At 47.1% G+C, this 27,557-nt stretch overlaps 1 protein-coding gene across 3 annotated transcripts in view; it reads left to right on the forward strand.

Annotated features, from left to right (window-relative positions):
- The window catches only part of LOC146839163 (uncharacterized), a 102,801-nt gene extending 97,021 nt beyond the window's left edge, over positions 1-5,780 (forward strand). For all 3 annotated transcript variants that reach the window (XM_085603156.1, XM_085603157.1, XM_085603158.1), the window contains one exon: positions 2,819-5,780. In XM_085603156.1, coding sequence (XP_085459282.1) covers positions 3,511-5,535 — 2,025 coding nt within the window. In that variant the 5' untranslated portion in view covers positions 2,819-3,510 and the 3' untranslated portion in view covers positions 5,536-5,780. The remainder of the gene's footprint in view (positions 1-2,818) is intronic.
- The last annotated feature ends 21,777 nt before the right edge of the window (positions 5,781-27,557 follow it).

Below are 27,557 nucleotides of genomic sequence, written 5' to 3' on the forward strand. Positions count from 1 at the left end.
TGGACTGTGTGTTTTGTGCTGCCGACTCCGTGACCTAAAGGCACCACAGAGGGCACTGCCGCAACGCTGTACCGCAACCCTGGTCTCAACAACGATGCCTGTTAACGCCGCCACCAGGCCACTGCTTGCAATGCAACCTGTGGGCACCACACTCGCACCACCTCGCTTCACGCTGAAGCTTTGGCACCGCAGAGGACACCGCCGCAACGCCACACCACAACCCTGGTCTCACCGATGATGCCTGTTGATGCCGCCACTGAGCCGCTGCTTGCACCGCGACCTGTGGGCACCGCACTCCGCACCACCTTGCTTCACGATGAAGCTTTGGCACCGCAGAGGGCAACGCCGCACTGCAACCCTGGTCTCACCGACGACGCCTGTTGACGCCGCCACAGAGCCTCTGCTTGCTCCACGACCTGTGGGCACTGCACTCCACATCGCCTCGCTTCATGCCAAAGCTTTGGCACCGCAGAGAGCACTGCCGCAACGCCGCACCGCGACCCTGGTCTCACCGACGATGCCTGTTGATGCCATCACCGAGCCGCTGCTCGCACCGCGACCTGTGGGCACCGCACTCTGCACTGCCTCACTATACGACGATGCCGTGGCCTTCCTGACGCTGCCACTTCCCGATGAAATCGACACCACTGCTTGCACTGTGGTTTGTGGGCACCGCTGGTAAGTTACACGATACACCTCCCTTATCTCACACCGCAGCCTTGGCCCACCAACGCCGGTGTCATCGTCTCCAGTTTGTCAGCCGACGACAACGCTTCAGCAACGACCACGACGCTACTTGCATCGCGACCTGCTAGCACCGTGACGAGCACCGCCTCATCTCGCACCGCGACCCTGGTCTCACTGACGACGCCATCATACGCTGCCACTGAGCTGCTGCTCGCACCGCGACCTCGGGGCACCGCACCGCTGCGCTTCGCACCGCAGCACCCGACTCCTGTTGGCGCCAGCACTCCTGATCCCATCAGAAAGGAGCTCAACATGAAACGCAAGTGACTTCAAGGGCCCCATCGCCTTGCATCTCTGAAAGGTACTGTTTGCGGGTCTTCCCGACACCGTAGCTGGCCTGCGACCCCGCCGTCAGCCAGAACTGTTTTTGGATTTGTGTGTTCACGACGCCGTGGTAGCCCGGACAGAGCAATCCACACAAGGAACTCTTTTTAATCAACGTATTTTTGAACTGTGATCTTTTAAGTATAGTATTGTGGATTTTTATCGTTGTTTTTGGTCTTGTTTTAATTATATAAAAATATTGGACATTTTTCTAAACTGGTGTGGTGTCCTTTTGTAGTGCGTACACTGTATTACTGTTGGTTATGTGCAAATGCTTTACACACTGCCTCTGAGATAAGCCTGGCCGCTCGTGCCAAGCTACCAAGGGGGTGAGCAGGGGTTATTTTAGACGTGTAACTCCCTTATCCTGACTAGAGTGGTGATTTTTGCCTGGCTTTGGCCCACTCCCTAGCCTACCAAAAACCCATTTCTAACAGCATGCGATTACAATGCGGTTGATACAACGACCGTGTTGTTACAATGCTAAACATTACAACGCAAGTCGTTTGTAGCGGGCGCTCTAAACTAAGAAATAGTATAATTTACTATTCCAACACTTCCCTTACTGTTGCGCACGCTGGAGTTGGAATAGTAAATTATATTCTTCCTAAGTCCAGCGTGCCCCCTACAGCAAATCTTAGAAACCACTTGTGATGTAATGTTACGTGTTGTAACAATGCGGTCCTTGTAATGAACGTGTTGTAATCGCATGCGTTGTACCGCATGCAATGTAACTTTGCATATTCAAACGGTCAACACTAAGTCAGATACCCTTGAAAGGAAGAGATAAAAAAGATGAATATGCGGACATCTGATGGCTGCAGGGATATGTCAGATAAATTATTGGTTGTCAGAGTCTTAATAATAAGGACTAAATAACTGATATCATTGAATATTAAATCATCAATCAATGTTTATTTGCCTTATCTGCACACATAATGTCAAGGTCGGCCATTACAATGAACCACTCGTAGTTTTACAACAAGAGCTCTGGAAGGAGCTGCGGCTTGAAATGTATGGTCTAAACTTTGGATACTTTAGGATGAACTAAAGAATCTCTTGTGTATGTAACATGTGCGGCCAGAGCCAGACCCTGTAAGATGCACTAGTTTTAGGGAGATGGATGGATGTTACAGCAATGAAACATCCACCTCAACACATGATAATATTCCAAACTTTCAGGTTAGAAGAAACCAGAAAGGCCTAAACAAACTCCGGTGAGGGGGTGGCTGAGAAAGTGGCAAAGATTACTTAATAAACAGCAAGATAAAGACAGGAAATGGCACTTGATCTGATCCAATGTGACCAGGAAAGCATTGAAGTATGTGACTACAGTTACCTTTGTTATAGACTTCCAGAGGAGTTAACTTTGTTATACACTTCCTCAAAGTGAAGAAAAAGCAGTACACCCTGATGCCTCTTTTTCCACAATCTGTTCTTGTTTAAATTAAATCTTGTCCATGTGCATCTACCTAAAGCTGTACCTCTAGCACGTGGTGCTCCGTCATCACCCTTTCTTTACTAAGTTACTCTGTGAACACTGGTAAAACACCTCCTTTTCTAAAGTTAATAAGATGTGACATGTTCAACAGAACATTTTAGTTAAATTTCTTTTTATGGTGAGATAACCCTTGCTGAGTTTAAAAGAAGGTAAAGAAGAGATGGTGTTTATAGCCAGTTAAATATTGTGTATTCACTTTCTGTTACATTTGCATTTTGTAATTTTGAATCTCTTTATATCCAACAGAAAACAAGCCTCAAATGCATAAAATGCTTATGAATAACCACAATCGTTCTGTAAGTCTACAAATAATGGTCCGAAATAATGAGCTCCAGTATTCAGGAAAACATCAGCGCAGTCAGAGACGGATGGACCTGAACATAAACTGACAGATCCCGGAAGAGGCTGTGAAGGATAATTCAGTGGATGTAAGAGTCTGAGCTGCACACCTCCACGCTACAAGACTAAGAAATGACCTCTAGGAAATTAAGCAACAACACTGATAAACCGCCTCCTGTATAAACCGGTTTCCAACACCAGCTTTGAAAGTTGGATTAGTACGATGTGGTTACAGCAGTGCTTTGATTCTTAAAATGATAACAGACCATCATTCAGTGCTCTAGATGTATTGTAAACTCTTCCTGGTGCCATACAGAGTAACCAGAGAAAAGCACAGCGGAGTGGAAGCAGACAACTGAAGGAAAGAGGAGTACTGTCCCTGTTTGCACCGGTCTGAAGGAGGAGGATTAATCTTTACCCACAACCGTAGAAAACTGTTATCCAATCTAAAGACAAAATCTCTCGGAAGAAAGCCTGACACATATAAGAGTGGCACGTATTTTCGTAACCATTGTACTTTACTTTTGAATTGGAAATCAAATGTCCTAAATACCAACACATACAGGAAATGTGAGAATAACACAAGTGCTTTATCAACCATGTTGGCCCTTCAGGAAACACATTCATGGGATGTAGACAAATATATCCCCGGCCCAGAGACACTAACCAAGAAAGAAGAATCATACACATGCATCGAGAGCTTTAGTTTCTCATCAATATTAAAGTGCCATCAGCAACCACAGATAGGAGAAAAGCCATTCAGATGCAGTGAATGTGCGAAGGGCTTTAGTCTGTTATCAACCCTAAAAAGACATCAGCGGACACACACAGGGGAACAACCATTCAAGTGCAGTGCATGTGTGAAGAGCTTTAGTCAGTTGTCACTCCTCAAAAAACATCAGCAAACGCACACAGTGGAAACACCATTCAAGTGCAGTGAATGTGTGAAGAGCTTTAGTCGATTACTAGATCTACAGAAACATAATCGAACACACACCGGGGAAAAGCCATTTAAATGCAGTGAATGTGTGAAACGCTTTAGTGACCTATCAAACCTATATAATCATAAGCGAACACACACAGGAGAAAAACCATTCAAGTGCAGTGAATGTGTGAAGAGCTTTAGTCAGTTATCACAACTCAAAAGACATCAGCAAACACACACAGGGGAAAAAGCATTCAAGTGCAGTGAATGTGTGAAGAGCTTCAGTCGGTTATGGAACCTCCAGGTACATCAGCAAACACACACAGGGTTAAAATCATACAACTGCAGTGAATGTGCGAAGAACTTCAGTCGGTTATCAAGCCTTCAAAGGCACCAGCGAACACACACAGGTGAAAAACCATTCAAGTGCAGTGAATGTGTGAAGCGCTTTAGTCAGTTATCACTCCTCAAAAAACATCAGCAAACACACACAGTGGAAACACCATTCAAGTGCAGTGAATGTGAGAAGAGTTTTAGTCGCTTACTAGATCTACAGAAACATCATCGAACACACACCGGGGAAAAGCCATTCAAGTGCAGTGAATGTGTGAAGAGATTTAGTCAGTTATCCCAACTCAAAAGACATCAGCAAACACACACAGGGTTAAAACCATACAACTGCAGTGAATGTGTGAAGAGCTTTAGTCAGTTATCAGATCTTCAAAGGCATCAGCGAACACACACAGGGGAAAAGCCATACCACTGCCGTGAATGTTTGAAGAGATTTAGTCAATTATCAATCCTCCATGTACATCAGCGAACACACACAGGGTTAAAACCATACCACTGCAGCAAATGTATGAAGAGCTTTAGTCAGTTATCACAGCTCCAAAGACATCAGCGAACACACACAGGGGAAAAACCATACCACTGCCGTGAATGTTTGAAGAGCTTTAGTCAGTTATCAAACCTCCAGGTACATCAGCAAACACACACAGGGTTAAAACCATACAATTGCAGTGAATGTGTGAAGAGCTTTAGTCAGTTATCAGTTCTTCGAAGGCATCAGCGAACACACACAGGGGAAAAACCATACCACTGCCGTGAATGTTTGAAGAGCTTTAGTCAGTTATCAAACCTCCAGGTACATCAGCTAACACACACAGGGTTAAAACCATACAATTGCAATGAATGTGTGAAGAGCTTTAGTCAGTTATCAAACCTCCAGGTACATCAGCAAACACACCCAGGGTTAAAACCATACCATTGCAGTGAATGTGAAAAGAGCTTTAGTTGTTTAACACTCCTCTCCAGACATCAGAAAACACACACAACAGAAAAAACATACAACTGCAGTGAATGTGTGAAGAGATTTTGTAAGCTATCAGATCTCCAAAGACATCAACGAACACACACAGGGGAAAAACCATACAACTGCAGTGAATGTTGGAAGAGCTTTAGCCAGTTATCAGCCCTTCAAAGACATCAGCGAACACACACAGGGGAAAAACCGTACCATTGCGGTGAATGTGTGAAGAGCTTTAGTCAGTTATCAGATCTTCGAAGGCATCAGCGAACACACACTGGGGAAAAACCATACCACTGCCGTGAATGTGTGAAGAGCTTTAGTCAGTTATCAGATCTTCGAAGGCATCAACAAACACACGCTGGGGAAAAAACATTCAAGTGCAATGAATGAGAGAAGAGATTTATTCAATTACCAAGCCAACAAAACCATCATCCAATTACAGAAGTAATAGTATTACAATTATGGTTGACATTCAAATGCCAAATGATAAAAAGTAGATGATAGAAACCCTGACAGAAAACAAGAAACACACAGATATTTATAGAATTGTAACAGTGTCTACATAAAAGAAAAAGAAATGAAGTAGCAGGTAACACATTAAAAAATCAGCAGTGTGTGAATTAAAAGAAAAGAAACAGTGTATATTTCTTTGATAAAGTAGAGTTATAAAGAAAAACATCCAAGCACACCTGTTCATGCTGCCTGGAAAAGCAACACTACCATCAGTGCTTGGACTAACAAGTGTATTTTCAGCTAATTTTAGGGATGGGGTGACAGAGAGCTAATTGCAAGATGGCTGTACTGGCATGGGGGTCCTTCAGTTCGGGTGAATTACACTGTCCTAATTGCACCCATCTTGCCTTAACGTTTGGCTAACTGTACAGAGCTTGCTGTGGGAGTGAACCCTATGGCCAGATTGTTGCTGTAGCATTGACGCTAAGGAAAACGCTGATTCCAGCTTATCTTGGTGCGGGCCGTGTGACAATGATGGCGGCCGACTAAACATCTGGAGCACTGGAGGGCTTCATGCAGGCCGGTGAGTGACCAACGACAATGTTACTTGGTAGTACCTGTATCAGGAACCACTGCAGGTGGATTGGTGCAGTTCCCCTGTGGGTGGGATGCCTGGTCCAGCTGCAGTGGAGGAGTGTGTGAGAGGCACCGCTATTGGCTGATGTGGCCTGCTGCTGGGGGATTGCTCCTGTCCTGGCCTCCGCTGCTTCAGCTGGAGGCCAGGATGGACTTGGAAGCCTGCCTGCTGTGAGGCTGCGGCTACATGTCATTAGAGTGGCACCCAGAGAGCAGAGAAAACAAGGCTGCTATAACACGTGCACCACGATCGGTTAGGCCTGCAGCTGAGCTGAGACCTCGTGGGGATAGCTGCTTACAACATCGGCTGTGTAGTATTGGAACATACCTGGGAGCCCACCCTGCTGGTGATGACAGAAGAGGTTTTGTGATTTGCTACGGGATGCCTGCTGGTCTGGCAGGTGGTGTGAGCTTGCTGCATTCCCGGGCCCTCGAGGTCCAGGATGCGCTGAGGAAGAAGATACCTGCCTAAAAGATATATAGCAGTGCCCAGGCTATAAAGCCCTCTACTGGATTGACAGGGTTCGATTTGTGCAGCATCTGTACACTTTTGGCTGACACGCTGTTGCACCACTGGCATAGAGCTGAGTGCACAGTACCATCGGGAGCGGTGGGCCACTGGGCCCTTGGGGATTGAACTGTCATCACTGAGTGTGGCACAGCATCCTGGGGTGCTAGAGGGGCTCTGTGCCTGGTGTTGCTTGTGCGTGCCTGGAGACTCTGCAGGGGTAGGGCGAGACTGGGAATTTGGATGCAGGTGGCATAAACTGCTTGTGATCTCCTTTCATCACTGGGGGGTCTTTGCCATTGCTGATGGGTGGATGATGGTGCACTGGGATAAACTGAGCTGAGATCGACACTGCTCGGATACTTGCCTATTTGATTCCAGTGCGTTCCTGTGCGCTGCTCTGTTTCTTGTATAATGCACCACTGATGCTCTGTTGTGAATATGGGGAAACAGACGGGCGCCAAACTAAACTGCAATTCGATACTCGCAGAGCAGCCCATGTCCCATCCAGTTCAGTGGAACGGCACTGACCCCAATGATACGGTAGTTGTGAAGACGCTGCTGATGGCAATGCAACAAAGCCTCCTGTCCAGAGAGGCCAAAATGGACACTATGTGAACCAGAATTGATTCCCTAACAAATAAATTGGAAAAGCAAGTCGTACGCATCACTGAGGCAGAACAAAGAATCTCCGCCGTTGAAGATACTGTCACCAATTGCAGTGAACCTTATTTCTCCTTTTTGCTGGCTTTCCATCCACCCATCTGTCACCTGCTAGCCTTCCAGCCTTAACAATGAGTTCTAGTTGCCCCTCCCGTTTTTCCTTCTTCTCATTCTTATCCCGCTGGTGTACAAGTGACAAAATCGCTATAGCGCCAATATGGCAGTTATGGATCTGCTGGACACTTTTTTACTTATTTGTGAGGGTGGGATGTACCTGACGGGTTTGGGCCATCAGTGTGAGGGGAGGTGAATGTTTGAAATGGTTTACCTGTGCACACCGATCAATACCAATGCTGGCGTTCTGTTCTCACTCCACTAACTGTTATTGCCTCAACTGGCTTTTCTTGCATATGTATGGAAACTCACTCTGTGATGGCTGCCAGTGACATGGCACAAACTCATTCTGCACACATAGAGTATAACTGCTTAACTTCGAATTTTAGAGGACTGATGAATCCCCGTAAGCGCCGACACATACTAGCTTACTTGGACAGGCATAGTATTACTATAGCTTTACTGCAGGAGTTGCACTTCATAAACTGTACACAGACAAAGTTTGCTGCTCGCTGGGTCTCCCACAGACGGTTCTCTACCTACTCCTCATGCACACAAGTCACCTTTATCCGAAAAGGCATGCCTTACACCACCTTAGGTGCCCTGAATGAAACACAGGGACGCTACACCATAACTTGGGAGTGACTGACATTGGAAACTGCTATGACCCGAACACAGGTGACCCAACCTTCTTTGATAGGCTATGGAGGAAGATAGCAGATATTGTCTCTACACACCTTTTATGGAGGGAAGACTTTAGTTTTGCTGTAAATGTGTTACAGGACAGATCACACTCCACTGCCACACTGCAACTGCCCGGCACATTCAGGATATCATAAAAGAACTTGAGCTTATAGATACAAGACAAAATCTACACCCTGCGCTCCAGGAGGGCGCCTATTACTCAGGATTGCACAATAGCTGGTAGTGAGTACACTATTGGCTAGTTTCTTGCAGACATGCCTCTTGGATACCTAAAGTAACACATCTGGAGCATACATACTCAAGCCACTCTCCGGTTCTGTTCGAATTGTGTCCTCCGGGCCTTGCCTCTTCCCACGTGACATAGAGGCTCTCCCCCACTCTACTTCTTGACAGTGGTGTGGCAAGGTCAGGGGGTACCCGGTGCAGAAAATTTCTTGTCACCCCCGGCTTGACAAAATGGCAAAAATATGTGTTTAAAACACATATTTTTCCCATTTTGTCACCCCCCTCAGTGATGACACCAGGGGCGGCCCGCACCCACCGTACTCCCCTTCCTATGCCACTGCATCTTGATGACCCATTCCGGGAGGAGCTGAGACAAGAAAACACTGATTTTTATGAAACAAGGATTCTGTCCCAGACCTGGGTAACTTGTGGGAGGCTTTTAAAGTCATTATCTGGCGATGCTGCATTGCCAAGGGCGGTGGAATCCTGCGCTCCATTCAAGACAAATTGGCCGAAGCGAGAATTGAAATCACTGGAGGCCCGTATGGGTTCCTCTGGGGAGTTAGAGTTGTCTGCACAAATCTGACACACGTTATCTGAATATCAAGAGACTGCCAAACGGGAATACTTGTTTTATAGTAAAGACGCTAAGGCCTGGGCATATGGCGAAGGTGAACGCCCCAGCTATACACTTGCAACCATGATCCACAGTCCGCGTTTTGCCAATAAAATTCTGGAGATACAGGATGAGAGGAGGAAACTGGTCAGAGGCACATCAGATGTCTTGCACACTTTTACCACATACTATAGTGCCCTTTACTTACGCATATTGCAAACATTGATGCTCATCTTCATGAGGTGGCTCTGAGTCGGCTTAATGACACGCAGCAGCAATTCCTAACTGCCGCTATAGAGGATGACGAAATTAGGGAAGCAGTTATGCAGCTCCAGTGAGGCAAGGCTCCCGGTCCAGACGGACTGCCTACTGAGTGTTCTAAGATGGGCAGTGCTGTGCTGATACGATCCCCAAGGAGGTTTACTGTGCAGCGCAGGCAAAGAGGCGCCTTCCGCCATCCATTCGGGAGTAGACGATTGTTGATTTGCTTAAACCAGGGAAGTCACCTGACAACTGTGAATCCTATAAACCTCTGTCACTTATTAACTGTGATGCCAAGATACTAGCAAAAATATTGGCTAATCTGTAGTCTCCTGTTCATGTTAATGTTCTGCCATTTTCACTACCTGCTCAGCCAGTGTGAATGTGCTGCATGGAATGTTGAAATGATGATGCGTATGGGAATGTTGGGTACCTGTGAGGTGAAGTGGAAGTGGACAGTGGTGAATGGGCTGAGCAGGAGGCAGGCTGCTTCACAAGAACATATCAACCTGCTACACTAGAACTCTTCTACATGTGACTTACCTCAATAAATCTACTTAATCTACATCCTACCTGTGTTGACGTCAATACTACATTATTTTGGCGACGAGTTGGTGACTACCTATGTGCTACAACAGGATTTCAGGGACCTTGCGAACAAAGAGGACCTGAAGATGAAACAATCTACAGAGCCTACAGATGCTGCCAACACAAAGTACAAGAGGAGGTATCCACTGAAAAGAAAAACCGCCAACAAGAAACAAGCAAGTTCTACCCAGAACAACAAAGAGGTCAACAAACCAGGAAGGGTTTCCTAGCGGTATGAGTACAGCGCCGGGAAACCCCGAAATGGGGAAGCTGTGCGCTATATAAGTACAAACACATTTTACAGCGTTGATATGGCAGTCCATTTTGAGTTCGGAGTCCAGGATAATTCTGAGGTTGCGTGCGTGATCCATGGGGGTGGGTCGGCTTCAGAGGGCGGGGGGCCACCAGGTGTCGTTCCATGTGTCAAGGGTTAGAGGGCCTATGATATGTGTTTCCGTTTTGTCCGTTTTGAGTTGTAGGCAGCTGTTCTTCATCCATCTGGCGACTGCTTTCATTCCTTCTTGAAAGTTGTGTTTGGGTTTGTTGGATAGAGAGAGGATGAGTTGGGTGTCGTCGGCATGATGATGCCAAAGAGTTCGTTGCTGTTATGGGCGTGGGTGGAGATTCTGTCCTGGAAGGCTTTCTTCCTTGGGTATCTAATAAGTTTATGATAGGCAGTGGTGGCTGCTTTGAAGCTGTCGACGTCTGCTGTGGTTTTAGAGTTCCTCCATATCTTTTTGAGGCGTCTGCCGGTTCGTCTAGAGTCTCTGGGTTCGGTGGATAACCAGATGGCTTTTTTGGCATGAGGGTTGGAAGTTTTGTTGAGGGGGAGATGGTGTTGGTGCAGTCGGTGATCCAGTTGTGTAGGGTACGGATGTCGGTGGTTGGGTCGTCGTTCGTAGCGGTGGGAGCGGAGCTGCTGAGGGAGGCGGTGAGCTGGTCATTGGAGATCTTGTTCCAATTCTGACGCTGAAGCTGGTGGGGACGTTTGTGGGTGATGTTGGTTTTGAAGGTGAAGTAGATGCAAGTGGAACATACCGCTGGCCCCAGGTCGGTTTGGTGCTGAGAGGCAACATATTATCGAAAACTCCCGTGACGATACGGGATTACCAACGCCCAAGCCCATGGAGTATTTCTCCATGTGTCTTTTAGGTCACTAACAGGAGCAGAGCTGTAGTTTTTCACAGCACGAGCCCGCTCCTTTCACACTGGGGGATAGTATCCCCTTAGCACTTGCACACTTCACTTCACTATTTATTACTGGTCTTGAGGAAGCTCCAAGGACCACTATGACCATCTAGGCCAGAAACATGTCGACCTGACCGTTTTAGTTACCAGGTGTACATTATTGCCCATAGGCGTAATGCACAACCTTTTGGTTTTTTAGCATGGCAAGTGGACCAATGAAATAAAAGATTTCTTCCCTCTGGTATCCTTTAGCCATTTTTATTGTTCAAACACACCTTCACTGTGCACATAAGACCCACTCCACACACCCACATTCATCTAACAGCTGTTCTCTAAAAAGATCTTTGCTAAAGTGACCCTTCGGGGGCCCTGTAGGGCATTGCAGCGTTGGCCCGATGAGGAGCAAACGCCCAATGATGAAGCATGACATCCTTCGGGGTGAGTGAGGGCAACAAGAGACAAGACTTGTTCTCCCCCCTGCAAAGTGGGTCCTAGACCTAGGTTTATCCTTTCCCACTTTCCACTCTCTTCTTTACCTCGCATATCGATGTGAGGGTGACTTTTTAGCACCCACACCGATGGAACAGTGACCCTCCTTTTGGTTTAACGATGCAATGATGGTCTGTCCATGGGAGTTCGGAGGTGTGTATGAAGGTGATGGAGTTTCCTGCTGTGAAGATGGGGTCAAGGGTGTGTCCTGCTGAGTGCGTTGGTTCTGGTCTGATCTGTTTGAGTCAGATCTTGTGGAGGTTGTCCAGGAGGGAGATGGTGTTGGGGTCTTGGAGGTTGTCATGGTGGATGTTGAGGTCTCCAAGCAGGGTGTAGTCGATGGAGGTGATGGCTTGCGGGTTGATGATGTCGGTGAAGGAGTCAGAGAAAGGAGTGTGTGGTCCGGGGGTGTTTAGATGAAGGTGCCTCGGAGAGTAGTGAACTGATTGGTCAGTATCTTGAAGAGGAGGAGTTCCATCAGGTCCATGGGCCTGTCGGTGTAGGTGCTCAAACGAAGGTTGGATTTGTGGGCGATGATGATTCCTCCTCTGGGGTGGTCCATCCGGGTGATCTTGTAGCCTTCGGAGATGGCGATCTTGATGGCAGGTCCTGAGGCGGTGTTCATCCAGGTTTCGGTGCAGAAAGCGATGTCGGGGTGGTGCTGTCGATGAGGTCTCAGATTTCCGTGGCATCTCTGTGGAGGGAGCGGACGTTGAGGAGGATGCAATGCAGGGTTTGGGGTGCAATGGAGTTGTTGCTGGAGGGAGGAGGAGGGTCTTGAGTCTCGGTGAAATAAAAGGAGTGTCGGCAGGAGAAGGGTAAATAGGTGTTGATAGGTGAAGAAAGCTTGCAGTTGATGTTCTTGCTGATGTTGAGTGCATGGAGAGCCGAGGAGCTGTAGTGCTGGTGAGTCGGGGGACCAGGGTATCTGGTACTGGTCGCAGTTGGGGCATGGACAGGCGCAGATGGGTTCCCTTTGGCTTGCCGGCAGCGTGGCCACACAGCGGCCGCCATTAAGCAGGGGTCCGGGGAAGGGCGGGTCAGCTGGAAGGCTCAGGGACGCTCTGGAACCCACCTACTGTGTTGCAGAAATCTTCGGAGTCCTCAGGAGCTCTGGAGATGCAAACCGGTCAGATGCATTAAAGGTGCCTGCCTTGCAGGGGAGTAACTCCTTTACTCCAAGTGAGATTCTTCAGTCATCCAGCGTAGTGTAGATCATCACAGTACTTGGTTTCTGTAGCAGAGTTTAGTCCAGGTAAAATCTAAAGTCCTGTAGTCAGGGGTTCCTACTTTATACCCAAGGAAGGGGTGGGACAAACTCTGGGGACCCACCTATTGGAGTATCAGGACAGAGGGGTGGCTACACCCATGTCCTTTGTCCAGTTTCGCCCCAGAGCAGGAGCAAATGGCTCATGCAACCGGTTTGAACAGGACTATGCACAGGGACACCAAATGTGCCCCCAGTACAGACTTCAAACACTCTCAGAGTGCACCCACCCAGCCCCAATACACTAAATCCTGTCTGGGAGGTGGTCACACCTCCCTATGACAGGAAACCTATTGTCAAGCCTTCCCCTGCTTGAGCTCGTGTCTGTGACTGGCAGCATCCATTTTGTGATGCCCAGGTCGTGAAAGCTGGTACCGTGTAGCCCGGTGTATCACATAAGTCCCTCTAGAAGGGTGGAATCGTACCTTCCCCACCAGTTACTGGTGGGGAGGTATGATTCCAAGGTGTTTGACACCAAACACGACATGTTTCTAAGCAGCCGTTTTAAAGTTAGCATTTACCGTGAGGTTATTATGCACTTAAATATATATATTGTTGGCTGCATCACAAACAACCCCGGAAAATTGGTTCTGAAGGGTGCAGAGGGACTCTGCTCATGCCTGGGCACCCTCTCACATAAAACCCAGCACCCTGCCTTCAGTATTGATAAGGCCTGCCATAGCGGTGACGGATAGGTTTATATGTGCTGTGATTTAGAATAGATATAGTGAACCTATATCTAAGTGAGGGGTGCATGCACCACCTTACACAGGCTGCAGTAGCAGACCTGTGGTGTCAGTTTGAATGGTCTCTCAAGGGTGGCATAATACATGCTGCAGCCCCTGGAAGGCCTCCGGGGTACCTATGCTCTGGGTACATAGTATATCATATACTAGGGACTGATAAGAGTACCCCTGTATTCAATCTGGAGTGTACCTAAAGTACATGCAATACATTTAGGGAGAAAGCAGATAAACTGGGGTCCTGATTAGCAGGATCCCAGTCAGGTTAGTCGAAAACCAGCGAAACACCAGCAAAAAAGTGGGGGTAACGATGCAGTCAGATTCTACCTTCCTACAATGATCACCGGCTCGATTCCTGACACCTCTGGGGAAGAGTCACTGTGGCGGGTGCATTTACAGATGAATGTGATTATGGACATGAGCACTGGCTCGATGCTGAACACCTCAGGGGAAGTTTCACTGTGGCGGGTGCATTTACAGATGAATGTGATGATGGACATGAGCACCGGGACGATTCTGGACACCTCTGGGAAAGGGCCACAGTGGCGAGTGTATTTACAGATGAATGTGATGATGGACGTGAGTACCAGATAGCTGCTGGAACCCTCTGGGGAAGGGCCACTGTGGCAGGGGCATTTACATATCAATGTGATGATGGGCATAAGCACCGCTCAATGCCGGACACCACGGGGGAAGGGAAACTGTGTCAGGTGCATTTACAGATGAATTTGATGATGGACATGACATGATCACCGGCTCAATGCTGGACTCCTCTGGGGAAGGGCCACTCTGGCGGGTGCATTTACAGATGCATGCGATGATGGAAATCAGTATCACTTCTCCCATGTCAGGTCTTGGGAGGTGCACCGTGCACTGCAAGCATGAGCCCTGAGGCTTACAGCTCACATTTCCTTCTTTCTCTTCTCGTGATTTTGGACACTGTTCTCTGGCCGCTGTCACAGAACCGTCAGTGTTGCATAAAGCACCCAAACACCACAATCAGCTATGAATATTCTCTTGTGTATTCTTGTGAAATCAAGTGTGTTGGGTTTATAGGTTTTAGCACTAATCTCTATAGTTTTATCTATTTTTTTGATACATTTGTTTATTTAATTTTCCAACATAGTGCTACACACATTTGAAGAAATACAGCATGCAAACAGTTGTACAGTATCTGACCGTTATCATATCAATCATTTTTGACCACATCATTCTCATTAATCAGTTCGGGTTACATCAGCTTGCCATCATTCACAGAGTACCGTTTACACATAGGAGAAATCCCTGAGGCCTGCAGTTGGTTCCTTCACTTTGTGTACACACAGATCACGCAAAAGGGTCACAATTACATGAGACAAACAGGTACGCAGCATTGTGGTCATATCCCACCAGGTGATGGAGCGCAATGGGGAATAAGGTGTCTTAACAAGCTCCTGGGGCGAGCACGGGGTAAGGTGGGAGAATCATTCCCCTCCCCCTCTTTCTGCATCTGATTTGTTAGGTATGTGTTCAACAGATCCCATAGATTTCTGTGCCAGCCTCCTCACACAGGGAGTCTCTATCTGAGCAGTGTAGTCTGAGATAGAAAAGAGATGTCTAGGACTCTCTGCTTTTAATAATGTGTGTAGCGTATCAAGTGTGGGTGGTTCCTGTGGAAAAGCAGGGCTAGCAGCCTTGGTGTTCTGTCTAATACGTATATATAGAAAAATGTCCAGTGGTGTGAGCACCGACCCAGCAAAGAATGTATCTTGGGTAGCAAATGAATCATCCCCATATAGGTCACCCCAAGTGGCAATATTATACTTTTGTAGCAGCTGTCTGCAAGCCGTCTCGTGCAACCGGCATTAATGAATAATGTACCAGTGGCATCTGCAGGGAGTATAGAAGCAGCTTGCGAAGCCTCCTAGCTAGTGTGCACCATGCCCATGATGCATGTCCTACCATGAAATCCATTGAGAAGGGCAATCCTGTCAAAGTCCCTAGATAGGAGTGTGGGGGATAGAGCCGTATAGCCCTGTTAAATTGCAAAGTGGCATAAAAGGGGTGGGCCTATACCACTGGATAGCGTAATGTGCCTGGGCGCATAAATAGTAAAGCTCCATATCCGGAGCCTCAAAGCCACCTCTAGAGAACAGCTGTGTAAGGATGTCCGAGTAAAGACAGGGTTGCTTACCTGCCCATGTCAATTGTCAGGATATTGCACAGCACAGCTCCACCGTGAGTGCCTTCCCCCCGGCGCCCTCCGCTGTTCGAGGCCCCTGTGCCTCATTCAGATCCTTGACGTCAGCCTGATCCGTGGCTTCTGCTTCTGCCCTGTATTTTTCTGCCCTTGATTTTGGTCCTCAATGCCTCTTTCCTTTTTTAATTTGCCTTTTTACATTTTAATTTTTCCCCTTTTTACCCCTGCTGCTGCTGCTCCTCCTCCTCCTGAGGTTGATCTGACCTCTCAGCAATTCTGAGACCAGTATCCCTCGTGGGGACCGTGCAACCCGAACCCCTGTGCACCGTGTTTTTTTGCAGTAGCATTTGCTTTTTGGCAACCCCTGAGGCCTACACTCCACAAGTGTTCCGTGTGCTGGTATTTCGTGATTCAGCTCGAGGTCCCTTCGCGATCCCTGGTCCGTTGGCCTCTGGGTCCCTGTGAAGGTAACTTTGGCTTTCCTTGGGCTTTCCTGGTTGCTCCAGATGTGCCCTGACACTCCATAGCTAGGAGAGTCACCAGAACATTGCTGGTCCTCCCCGAAGCTTATTTACTCTGCCCGCGTGGGTTGCAGTTGCCAAGGCGTGTTGGTGTTCGATCCGGACACTGACCCCCCCAGCATTCGACATCCTTCGTGGGACAGCTCACCTCCGGACTTTGGTCGTCGTTGACTTCTCCTGGTCCCCGTGGCTACAGAGTGAAGCATCGCATCTTCTCACCTGAAGCACCGGACATCGGTGGGCGTTTGTCTATCGTGCCCCTGGTCACCCTGAAGTGACCCAGACTCTGTCCCCTCTGCTTTCGGGTTCTTGTCACCTCAGATCCAGACTTGGATTCCACCGTACACTTTTCATCTTCCCGGCAGCAGCACTTTTTCGCATCACGACATTGAAAACGACTAAGGTTTCCGACATCACTTGACCCCTGTGCACCTGGCTCCTCTGGGATAGGTAACACGGGTATCTCGGTACTCTCAAGGGTGTTGGCCTTAGAACCTTCTATGTTTAAAAGGGTTTGCTTAAAGTCCTCTATGAAGTGTCCTTAATCTCTAAAATGCCAACCGTGTCTTTCCCATGGGATTGTACAGAGCTCGCCCCTGTGTTTTCCTCCGTGGGTCACTGTGTCACTACTTTGGGTTGTTCCTTGGGGTCCCAGCGATTCTACGTGCTCTAGGCACTGTGTCTAGTTAAGTTGTGGTTGTTATACCACTTTGTTAGTATATGGTTTGGTCTCCCCCCGGAGCCCACTGTGTATTGTGCTATTTACTGTCGTTCTAGTGATTTACTATTGTGTGCTTTGTGTTCTAATCTCATAAAGAGGTGTTTAGTAATAAATACATATATTTTATATATCTCTTGTGTGGTTCTCCTTTCATTTGGTCATTCAGGAGGTTCTGATCTGGTAAAACAAGCTGCTTTACATTGCTTCGAGACTTAGACTGAAGGCTGCTCTCCATAGCTGCCACTAGGATAACTTTCAATAAAGGTTGTATTTAACCTAATCATCAATAAGGGTTGTTTGGACTGGTACAAGGTGCCCACTTTAATTAGTGGTCAGCATATACCAGGCCAACTTCTCACAATCCTGTCATGTCCATCATCTAATTCATCTGTAAATGCACCCGCCACAGTAGGCCTTCCCCGGAGGTGTCTATCTTTCGAGGCGCTGCTCATGCCCATCACCACATTCATCTGTAAATGCACCCGCCACAGTGGCCCTTCCCCAGAGGTGTTCAGCATCGAGCCGGTGATCATGTCATGTCCATCATCACATTCATCTGTAAATGCACAGGCTACAGTTTCCCTTCCCAGAGGGGTCCAACATCGAGCCGGTGCTCATGTCCATCATCGCATTCATCTGTAAATGCAACCGCCACAGGGGCCTTACCCCAGAGGTGTCCAGCATCAAGCCGGTGCTCATGTCCATCATCACATTCATCCGTAAATGCACCTTCCACACTGGCCCTTCCCCAGACGTGTCCAGTGTTGAGCAGGTGCTCATGTCCATCATCACATTCATCTGTAAATGCACCGGCCAGAGTGAACCTTCCCCAGAGGTGTCCAGCATCGAGCCAGTGTGCATGTCCCTCATCACATTGATCTGTAAACGCACCCGCCACAGTGGCGTTTCCCAGAGGTCTCTAGCATCGAGCCAGTGCTATTGTTCATCAAAACATTCATCTGTAAATGCAACCGCCACAGGGGCCCTTCCCCTGAGGTGTTCAGCACGAGCCGGTGCACATGTCCATCATCACATTCATCTGTAAATGCACCCTCCACAGTGGCGTTCCCCAGAGGTGTCCAGCATTGAACCAGTGCTCATTTCCATCATCACATTCATCTGAAAATGCACCTGCCACAGTAGCCCTTCCCCAGAGGTGTCCTGCATTGAGCCGGTGTGTAGTGGAGACGGAGTTCCAGGTATATACATTGCTATGTTAGCATAAGCGTCTTAGATTTAAAATGCCATCTTGCCACTTTTGCTGCTTTTGCACACGACACTGCAGGTAGCTGTTATTCTATGAAATAATGCTTGCTTGCTTTTCCTTCACTTGAGAACGGTCTGTTGTTCACATCCCTAGACGTGCACCATGACCTTTGCCTGAACACTGTGTGCAGACGCCGTCAGGGACAAATAACAATGTATGCTTTTGAATTCATGTTGATCGGGCAAACGTTCTAGACATAACACGCACACAGCTGCAAATATCTGAAAATCGAGTGCCTTTAATATTGCATTTTGTATGCAGGATTAGAGACTTTGTAGAAGACCTTTTCCAGACACAGAGCAGAGCTGATCCTGTGATATGATTCACCTAAGCAGATCTTTACGGTATGGGGTTCCCCATTCAAACCTAGAGACATAGGGAGGGTGGTTGTATTCCACTATCATTTGTAATATGATTTCTCCCTTCATTTTCTATGGTATTGTAACAATGCTGATGGTTTTATTTTTAATCATTTGTCTGCTTATGTTAGCCATAGTACTGCATCTTAGGGCACGTAGTTCATAAAATAAACATTTTAAACTTTACCGTGTCTTCGATTACTCTTGTTGTGGACTGATACAAGAATAACAACGAACAGGTGTTCCTGATTCCCACCATTCCTGAGAGTACTCTAAGTCGCTTGTTCTGGGTTTTCTAATCATTGGTAGCTTCGAGATGATACAGAGAACGAATGAGACACTGATGCTAGTCGGATAGGGGTTCTGGGTACTGAGGTGAGTTTTTAGGTACACCACAATTCACTGAGGTCCTGGTTTCCTGCGCATAGTTCTGTGCAATAGCAGAATCCCCGCAAAAGGGTTCGGTGGAGAAACAGCTGGCTTTTTTGGCATAAAGGTTGGACGTTTTGTTGAGGGGGGCAATGGTGTTGGCGCAGTCGGTGATCCAGTTGTGTAAGGTACGGGTGGCGGTGGTTGGGTCGTCGTTCGTAGCGGTGGGAGTGGAACTTCTGAGGGAGGCGGTGAGCTTGTCATTGGAGATCTTGTTCCAATTCCGATGCTGAAGCTGGTGGGGACGTTTGTGGGTGATGTTGGTTTTGAAGGTGAAGAGGATACAAGAGGAACATACGGCTGGCGTAGGTGCTGAGAGGCAACATATTACCGAAAACTCCAGTGATGATACGGGATTACCAACGCCCAAGCCCATGGAGTATTTCTCCATGTGACTTTTAGGTCACTAACAGGAGCAGATCAACTAACTAGCTGTAGCTTAGCTGTAGTTTTTTGCACAGCAAAAGCCCTCACCTTTCAAACTGAGGGCTAGTATCCCCTTAGCACTTGCACACTTCACTCCACTATTTATTACTGGTCCTGAGGAAGCGCCAAGGATCTTTATGACCGTCTAGGTGCAAAACATGTCGACCTGACCATTTTAGTTACCAGGAGTACATTATTGCCCATAGGCATAATGCACAACCGTTAGGTTTTTTAGCATGGCAAGCGGACCAACGCAATCAAAGATTTCTTCCCTCTGGTATCCTTTAGCCATTTTTATTGTTCAAACACACCTTCACTGTGCACATAGGACCCACTCCGCACCCCCGCATTCATCTAACAGCTGTTCTCTAAAAAGATCTCCGCTAAAGTGACCCTTTGGGGGACCCGTAGGGCATTGCAGCATTGGCCCGACGAGGAGCAAACGCCCAATGATGAAGCATGATATCCTTCGGGGTGTGCAGAGGGGGAACTAATTCCCCTTGAATACTGGGGATCCCTGGGGGCCAACAAGCCCACCAGGAACCTCCAGTATATGCCAGGGGGCTGCGTTGCAGAGAGGTGTAATGAGGCCACGCCCCTTTGTACACCTCTCTGCAACGCAGCTCCATGGCGCTTACTGGAGGTACCTGGTGGCCTAGTTGGTGTAGCTAGCGTCCATTCTACTCCATCATTTTATCTCCATCTTCTGTGCACAAGAAATTGGAAGAGAACAGTCTTAACTTGCTAATTCCAATCATCTGTCTAATGTTCACCATCTGCTCCGACATTTACGTTGCTCTAAGTCTAGTGTCACTAACTTCCTTGGCCACGAGACACAATTTTAAAATCTTTTCTATTAGCTAACTCCAACTGTGTGCGCTCTGTGGCAGTACTTCCTGGATCTGCCCTAGCCTTCGGGCTACCGCTTGTGGCTGCCTCAGCTGCTGCTGAATTTGGACGCAGGTAGGAGTAATACTGCAATATTTGGTGTAATCTTCTGCTGTAACACTGTTTTTTGACTTTAGTGTGGCTGGGGCCCTGCTATTCAGGACCCCAGCCTAGCTGCTTCATCTTTACATTTATTCCATGTACTTTAGGTACACCACAGATTGGATTCTGGGGTGCCATTATAAGTTCCTAGTATATGGTATACTATGTACCAAGGGCAAAGGTACCCCAGAGGCCAACCAGGGCTGAAGCATATATTATGCCACCCCTGGGAATCCCTCCTAAATGTCACCACAGGTCTGCTACTGCAGCCTGGGTAAGGTGGTGCATGCATCCCTTACAGAGATATAGGTTCACTATATCTCACCTATCACTGCACATAGACACCTATCAGTCACCCCTATGGCAGGCCTTATCAATCCTGAAGGCAGGGTGCTTGGTTATATGTGTGAGGGTGGCCAGGCATGTGCTGAGTCCCTTTGCAGCCTTCAGAATCCATCCTCCGGGGTTGTCAGTAGTGCAGCCTGACCATATATTCTTAAGTGCATTATAACCAAACGGTAAATGCCAACTTTGGACTGTCTGCACGGAAACATGTCGTGTTTGGTGTCACACACCTTGGAATCATACCCCCACACCAGTAACTGGTGTGGGAGTATGATCCCACCCTTCTAGAGGGAGAGACATTACAGCACTGGTATACCCGGTACCAACTTAAAAGAGCCCTGGAATCACAAAATGGATGCCTCATCCAAAGACACGGGTCTGGCCTCATGCTGCTGAACGAAACTCCGGCAGGGGAGGCCTGGACAATAGGTTTCCTGTCACAAGGAGGTGTAACCATCTCCCAGACAGGATGATGTGTATTGGGGCTGGGTGGGAGCACTCTGAGAGTGCTTTGAAGTGCTGCACTGGGGGCACATTTGGTGTCCCTGTGCATAGTCCAGCTCAAACCGGTTCAGGTGCTACCAGCCCGTGCTCGGGTGTGAAACTGGACAAAGGAAATGGGTGTAGCCACTCCTCTTTCCAAACCCTCCCACAGGTGGGTCCCCTGAGTTAGTCCAACCCCTTTCTTAGGTACAATTGAGGAACCCCTAGCAACAGGACTTTAGATATCCCTGTACGAAACTCTGCAACTGAATCCTGGAACTTCGACGCTCTACTCTCTTGGGGTCCAGGAGTGACTCCCCTGCTTGGCAGGCACCAACAAAGCAATTGCCGGCCTGCATCTCCAAAGCTCTGGATGGACTCCGAAGTATCTGCAGCCCAGGAAGAGGATTTCCAGACTTCTCAGAGGCCGACTCGAGTTCCCAGCAAAAATGGGAGACCCGCAGCCCTCGTTGATGAGTACAGGCCCCAGCTAGGCCCGCAGAATACAAGGGTTCGCTCTCCTGTAACAAAAGTTAGAAGGAAGTTGGCACGGAAACTGCAAATACAAAGACAGAGTTTATTAACCCTTAAGGGTGGTCCTACAACCTACACAACCCTCTTCAGTATTGCATAGATTAGCACAAAGAACTTGCGTACGTGGTCCCCTTTTATACACAACAGAGGGGCTCATAAGTGGGTGGATACAACATAGAGCAAAATTCATTACCATTTATGGACATTTTCGATACAGGATCAATATATGGGCGGAGTTAACAATTTCCTGAGCCCGCGAAAACATGGTCAAACAAGGACTAACTGATAACAGATGTGGTCAAGTCTGGGCATGCGCCAGACGGACAAAGGAGCTATTTATAGACTGTTACTAGGCAGATTACAAGAGCAACTAGCGAAAAGGTAGGACTCTTCTCGTGCAAAGCACGTGGAGACATGACAATACAAAATGGAGTCCGGACATTAGTCAACATAAGACAAGAAACATATTTCAACTAGAGAGAATTCATGTCTTTAGTGAATGCTTAATCATATCGCTGTTTTAGTTTTCAACAGACGACCCTTTCAGCATTTACTGAAGACATTCGGCTTATTAGGATAATCATCATATATGTCAATTTTCATCATCTCTTCCACCTCTTTGTTTAAATGTTTCTGATAGGTGACATTGGCAATAGCTTTCTTATCAGGAATACAGAATGACACACATAAGGAACAGAGTAAAGGACCACACTGAACACAGATGCAACAGGAAAACAGAACTGCTACAATAATACAGAGACCAGTTAAAACTTTCCATCCCCATGTAGTGATCAATGCCCAAAACCATCCGGAAAAGGTCCAAGTGCCATTTTCTGTATGAATTTCAGCTGCAATTTTATGCAATTTATTAATGGCGTTATAGACTGATGGCGTGTACATACGATTCTGTAACGCAACAATTCTAGTGATTTGCAATTCTTCCGTAAGATTCCCAAGAGCAGCAGTGGTTTGATTCATTACAGCCTCTACAACTCTTGTTAATCGTTGAACCTTTCTACTATTTAGGGCAGCTTCAACAAAGAAAAACAATCCTAAGTTAAAATCAACATACTGCTGTAAGCTAGTGTCAGTTCGGTCAACATCATCAATAGATAGAGTACGTTTATACCTATTTACAGTTACATTGTTCAATAACTTCAAATCTTTATGATAGGATGCAGGCGCTAAGAATACAGGGGGCAATAAAAACGCTACATAACATACTCCGGACCAGCCGGCTGGTAAGTGATAATAACCCTTATTCCCACATACGAAATACGTATTATGGGAAGCTAAGAAAGTACTATTATTTAATCCATCTATATTCAAAACAATAATACAGTCACTAACACCAACAGGAATATGACCCACACTCTGAACACACAGGTCCGCTTGAGCTTGTGCCACTTGAATCACAAATTGTTCGTTTCCAGCAGTGTCTCTGGTGTTCGTGAAGATTTAGGGGATCAATTCATTGTCTGGTCGATATTCTTCCCACTCCCATATTGTCCCATTCGCTTGTGGATAGCCTTCTTTATCTTGATGACATTCCCTATTAAGTCTAAAAAGCAGTCGTCCCACTGTAGGTTTCCGTGTGGCAAAAAGCAAAGTGTACCATGCTCTACAAGAGCCACTATGAGAGAAAGGAAGAGGTATGAACGGCGTTCCTCCTTTCTTCTGATGAGCTGGCATCATACCACATATCCAACAGTTCGTAGCATTTGTAGCAACATGGGTATGATGCAACATCTGAATAAAAGTATTATTCAAATAAGACTGAAGATGCTTCAATTCTTGATACGGAAGGGTGTAAAAGTAGTGCTCCTCAGGCACTGGAGTAGTCAAAACAAGTAACTCACGGGCAGGAGTTACATCCTCAACAAACCACGTGGTTATACCAACAATGGCTACAATGATAATAAAACTGGTCGCACAAAAAATCTTCTTCTTCTCCATTTTATAGTAAAAGTCAATATCTTCCTGAAATTAAAGGTTGTCAGAACTCTTCCCCTTAGGCAGCCGTCGATTTCTTCACCAGCGGGCCAAGACGGGTGTCACTACACTAATGCAGGGCTGATCCCCCCCCCTTGCCTCATTGGCTCTCCGTTTCACTAACCTAAGGGCCATTCTGACAACGTCCTGATACAGAAAGAAATCACTTCCTCGGTCTGAGATGATATCTTCTGCCTCCAGGAAGAGCTCCTCAGTGTCGTTCGGTTCCACAGCACGGCCTTTCTCCGCAGTCAGGATTTCTCGATGGTCGGTCAATACAGCAGGCTCCACTAATCCAGGCGGCACTTTACGACAGTGCAAGGAGTGAATCCAGTTCTTCCGATTGGAGACTCGCACAGCTGTCCTTGTTGCGAGCAAGACTTGCTCAGGACCAACCCATCTCGGCTCCAGACTGTTCGTCCTTTCAAACACCTTGATCATAACATGGTCTCCAGGCCGGAGATTATGTCCTTCACCTGTGGACCGATCAGGGAGCGCTTCTCGAACCTGTTGATGAATAGAAACCAAATTATCCGTTAACTGTGGCAGATAATCATTCATCATTACACAAGGTACATCATACACTGACTTTGGTTTCGGTGGACCCCAAATATTCATTGGGCGTCCAAACACAATCTCGTAGGGTGTGAGACCGGTCCGAGAATGCGGTATCGATCTAATTGACAATAATGCCAGCGGTAAAGCGTCTGGCCAAGTCAAAGAAGTCGAAGCTTGGATCTTAGCGATCTTAAGCTTCAAAGTACCGTTATATTTCTCAACCAATCCCGCAGACTGAGGGTGAAACACTGCATGGAACTTTTGGGTAATTCCCAGTCCTTTCAGGACATACTTGATAACGTCTGCTACAAAATGAGGTCCGTTATCACTCCACAACAATCTACAAACACCATATCGAGGGAAGAACTCCTTCAATAGCATCTTGGCTGTAGTCATTGCAGTATTGTCTTTCGTAGGGTATGCCTCAACCCATTTGCTGAAGGCACAAACCACTACTAGAACATACTTCAGATTGTTACAGCGCTCAAGCTGAATGTAATCCATTTGCAAAACCTCAAAGGGTGCAGTAGGTGTTGCAAATCTTCCTGCTGGAGTTAGTGTACCCTTTCCTGGGTTATACCTCAGGCAAATCATACAAGTCTGCACTACCCTCTTTGCTGTACTAGCGATCTCCGAATGCTCCCAAACTCGTGTGAGTAATTTGACAATTGCGGAAGCTCCGACATGCGCTAGTCCATGTGCCATCTGAACCATAGGTTGTACGAAAGCTGTGGGTAACTTCCATTTATCCATCTGCTTACTTCTCCAACACCCTTCATCATCTAATTCTCCATCATTGGACCATTGCTCCCGTTCCTTATCGGAAGCGGTCCTCTGTATCTCCAGCACTTCTCTCCTAGCATCGTGCCATCCTTCTGCCTGTGACTTCACAACATACATTGCAGTAGAGCCAGGCAGCATCGCAGTCTCTCGTGCCACCCGGTCTACCAAAGCATTCCCTTCTCCAACGTTATCAACCACCTTTTTATGGGCACTACATTTAACTATAGCAATCTTCTTTGGATATGTTAATGCAGTCAAAAGGTTGTGAACTAACTCTCCATACATTATCTGTGCTCCATGTGACGTTAGACACCCTCTTTCCTTCCAGAGTAGGCCAAAGTCGTGCGCTACTCCGAAGGCATAGCAGCTATCTGTATAAACATTCACACACAATCCTGCACTGAGCTCACATGCTCGTGTTAATGCTATCAGTTCCACTGCCTGAGCTGATTTCTGCGGTATGCGTGCTGTCTCCCCTATTGTTTGTAATGTGGTAATTGCATATGCTGCTGAAGTCGTACCATCTGGTAGCTTCAGGCATGATCCGTCCACCCACAGTTCTCCATCTACATCTGTAAAGGGCGTATCCTGGAGATCAATACGACCCTTTGTCTGTTCCTCAGTCACAAGAATACAATCATGTGCTTTTCGTGCTTCAGACTGAGTTTCCGGAAACGGCAACAATGTGGCTGGATTTAACGTTGCACACCTCTTTAACGTAATATGAGGAGCCAAAAGCGTCAACTCATATCACGTTAAACGAGCACTGGTCAAATGCTGCGTCTTTGTCTGATTAAGCAGGGCATCAACAGCATGGGGGACTAATACCAACAGCTTATGAGATAACACAATTCCCTCACTTTGGCGTATTGACACAGCTGTCGCCGCAATCGAGCGAAAACAACCAGGCAATGCTCGGGCAACAGGATCAAGTACAGCCGAAAAATATGCACAAGGGCGCTGCTTGTCGCCGTGCATCTGCACTAAAACTGATAATGCACATCCATCTTTCTCATGCACATACAGTGTAAAGGGCTTCGTATAATCAGGGGTACCTAACACTGGTGCTGAACAAAGGGCTTGTCGCAATTGCTGAAAGGCAATTTCACACTCATTTGACCAGGGAAGGGGAATTGGGGTATCTTTTGTCAAAAGTGCTAACAATGGCTTAGCTATGTGTGAAAACCCCAATATCCATTGCCTACAGAAAGAAGCAAGACCCAAAAATGCACGCACATCCTTCTGTGTGGAAGGTACTGGCGTGTCCAAAATTGCTTGAATACGATCTGGTGTGAGTGCACGCCCCTCCTTAGACAAAAGGTGACCCAAATAAGTCACCTTTGGTCTACAGAATTGCAATTTCTTCCTCAACACTTTGTGATTGTGAGACGCCAAAAAGGAAAGCAAGGATAAAGTACACTTTTCACACATCTCAGGAGTGTCGGCCGCCAACAAGATGTCGTCGACATATTGTATAAGGGCGACACCATCCGGCAGAACAAAGGAATCCAATTGTCTTTTCAATGCTTGACTGTAAATACTAGGACTCTCTGTATAACCCTGAGGGACTCTACAAAATCTATAAGACCTATTATTCAAAGTAAAGCCGAAGAGGTACCGGCTATCAGGATGAATAGGAATCGAAAAGAAAGCATTTTTCAAATCGATAACCGAGAATGTGGTCGCGGTTGGTGGGACCAGAGTAAGTAACGTCGTGATATCAGAAACCACTGGATACTGAGGTATCACTATCTTATTCACTTCCCTTAAGTCAATGATAAAACGATAAACCCTAGTATCGGTATCTTTCTTCAAAATGGGTAAAATAGGACTGTTGCAGACGTTGTAGGGAACTTCCTCCACTACTCCCACCTTAATCAAATCCTGCACAATCTGTATGAGTGCCTCCTCCCCCTCCTGGGAAATACGATACTGAGGGAGGCGTGGTAACACCGCACCCTCCTGGACACTAATGTGGACAGGTGGAATCACCATCTGTCCCACATCAGTATCCGAAGTGGCCCACAAAGTACGAGGGAGAGAAGCTAATACAGCATCCTCTGCAACCACACACATCCGTTCTGCCATAGGGTGATTATCGTTTAATATCACACGTACTCCAGTAGGGGAGCAGCGGATCGTAGCTCTGAAGTGCTTAAGCATATCAAGACCCATAATGTTGTCAGGCGTGTTCGGGGCAAGCAAAAACGGACAAGGTGCAGAAAGTTGTTCAACACGAAATGCAAGGGGTCGGGATAGAGGGCTTCGAGAGAGTGTACCATCAAACCCTACCGATGTAACCATTAAGCCAGATGGGGGAGCCCTCGGAACCAATTGTTTGGACAGCGCACTGCGAGTAGCTCCTGTAT

Source organism: Triturus cristatus, chromosome 4_2 (genome assembly GCF_964204655.1).
Source record: "Triturus cristatus chromosome 4_2, aTriCri1.1, whole genome shotgun sequence".
Classification (NCBI taxonomy): Eukaryota; Metazoa; Chordata; class Amphibia; order Caudata; family Salamandridae; genus Triturus; species Triturus cristatus.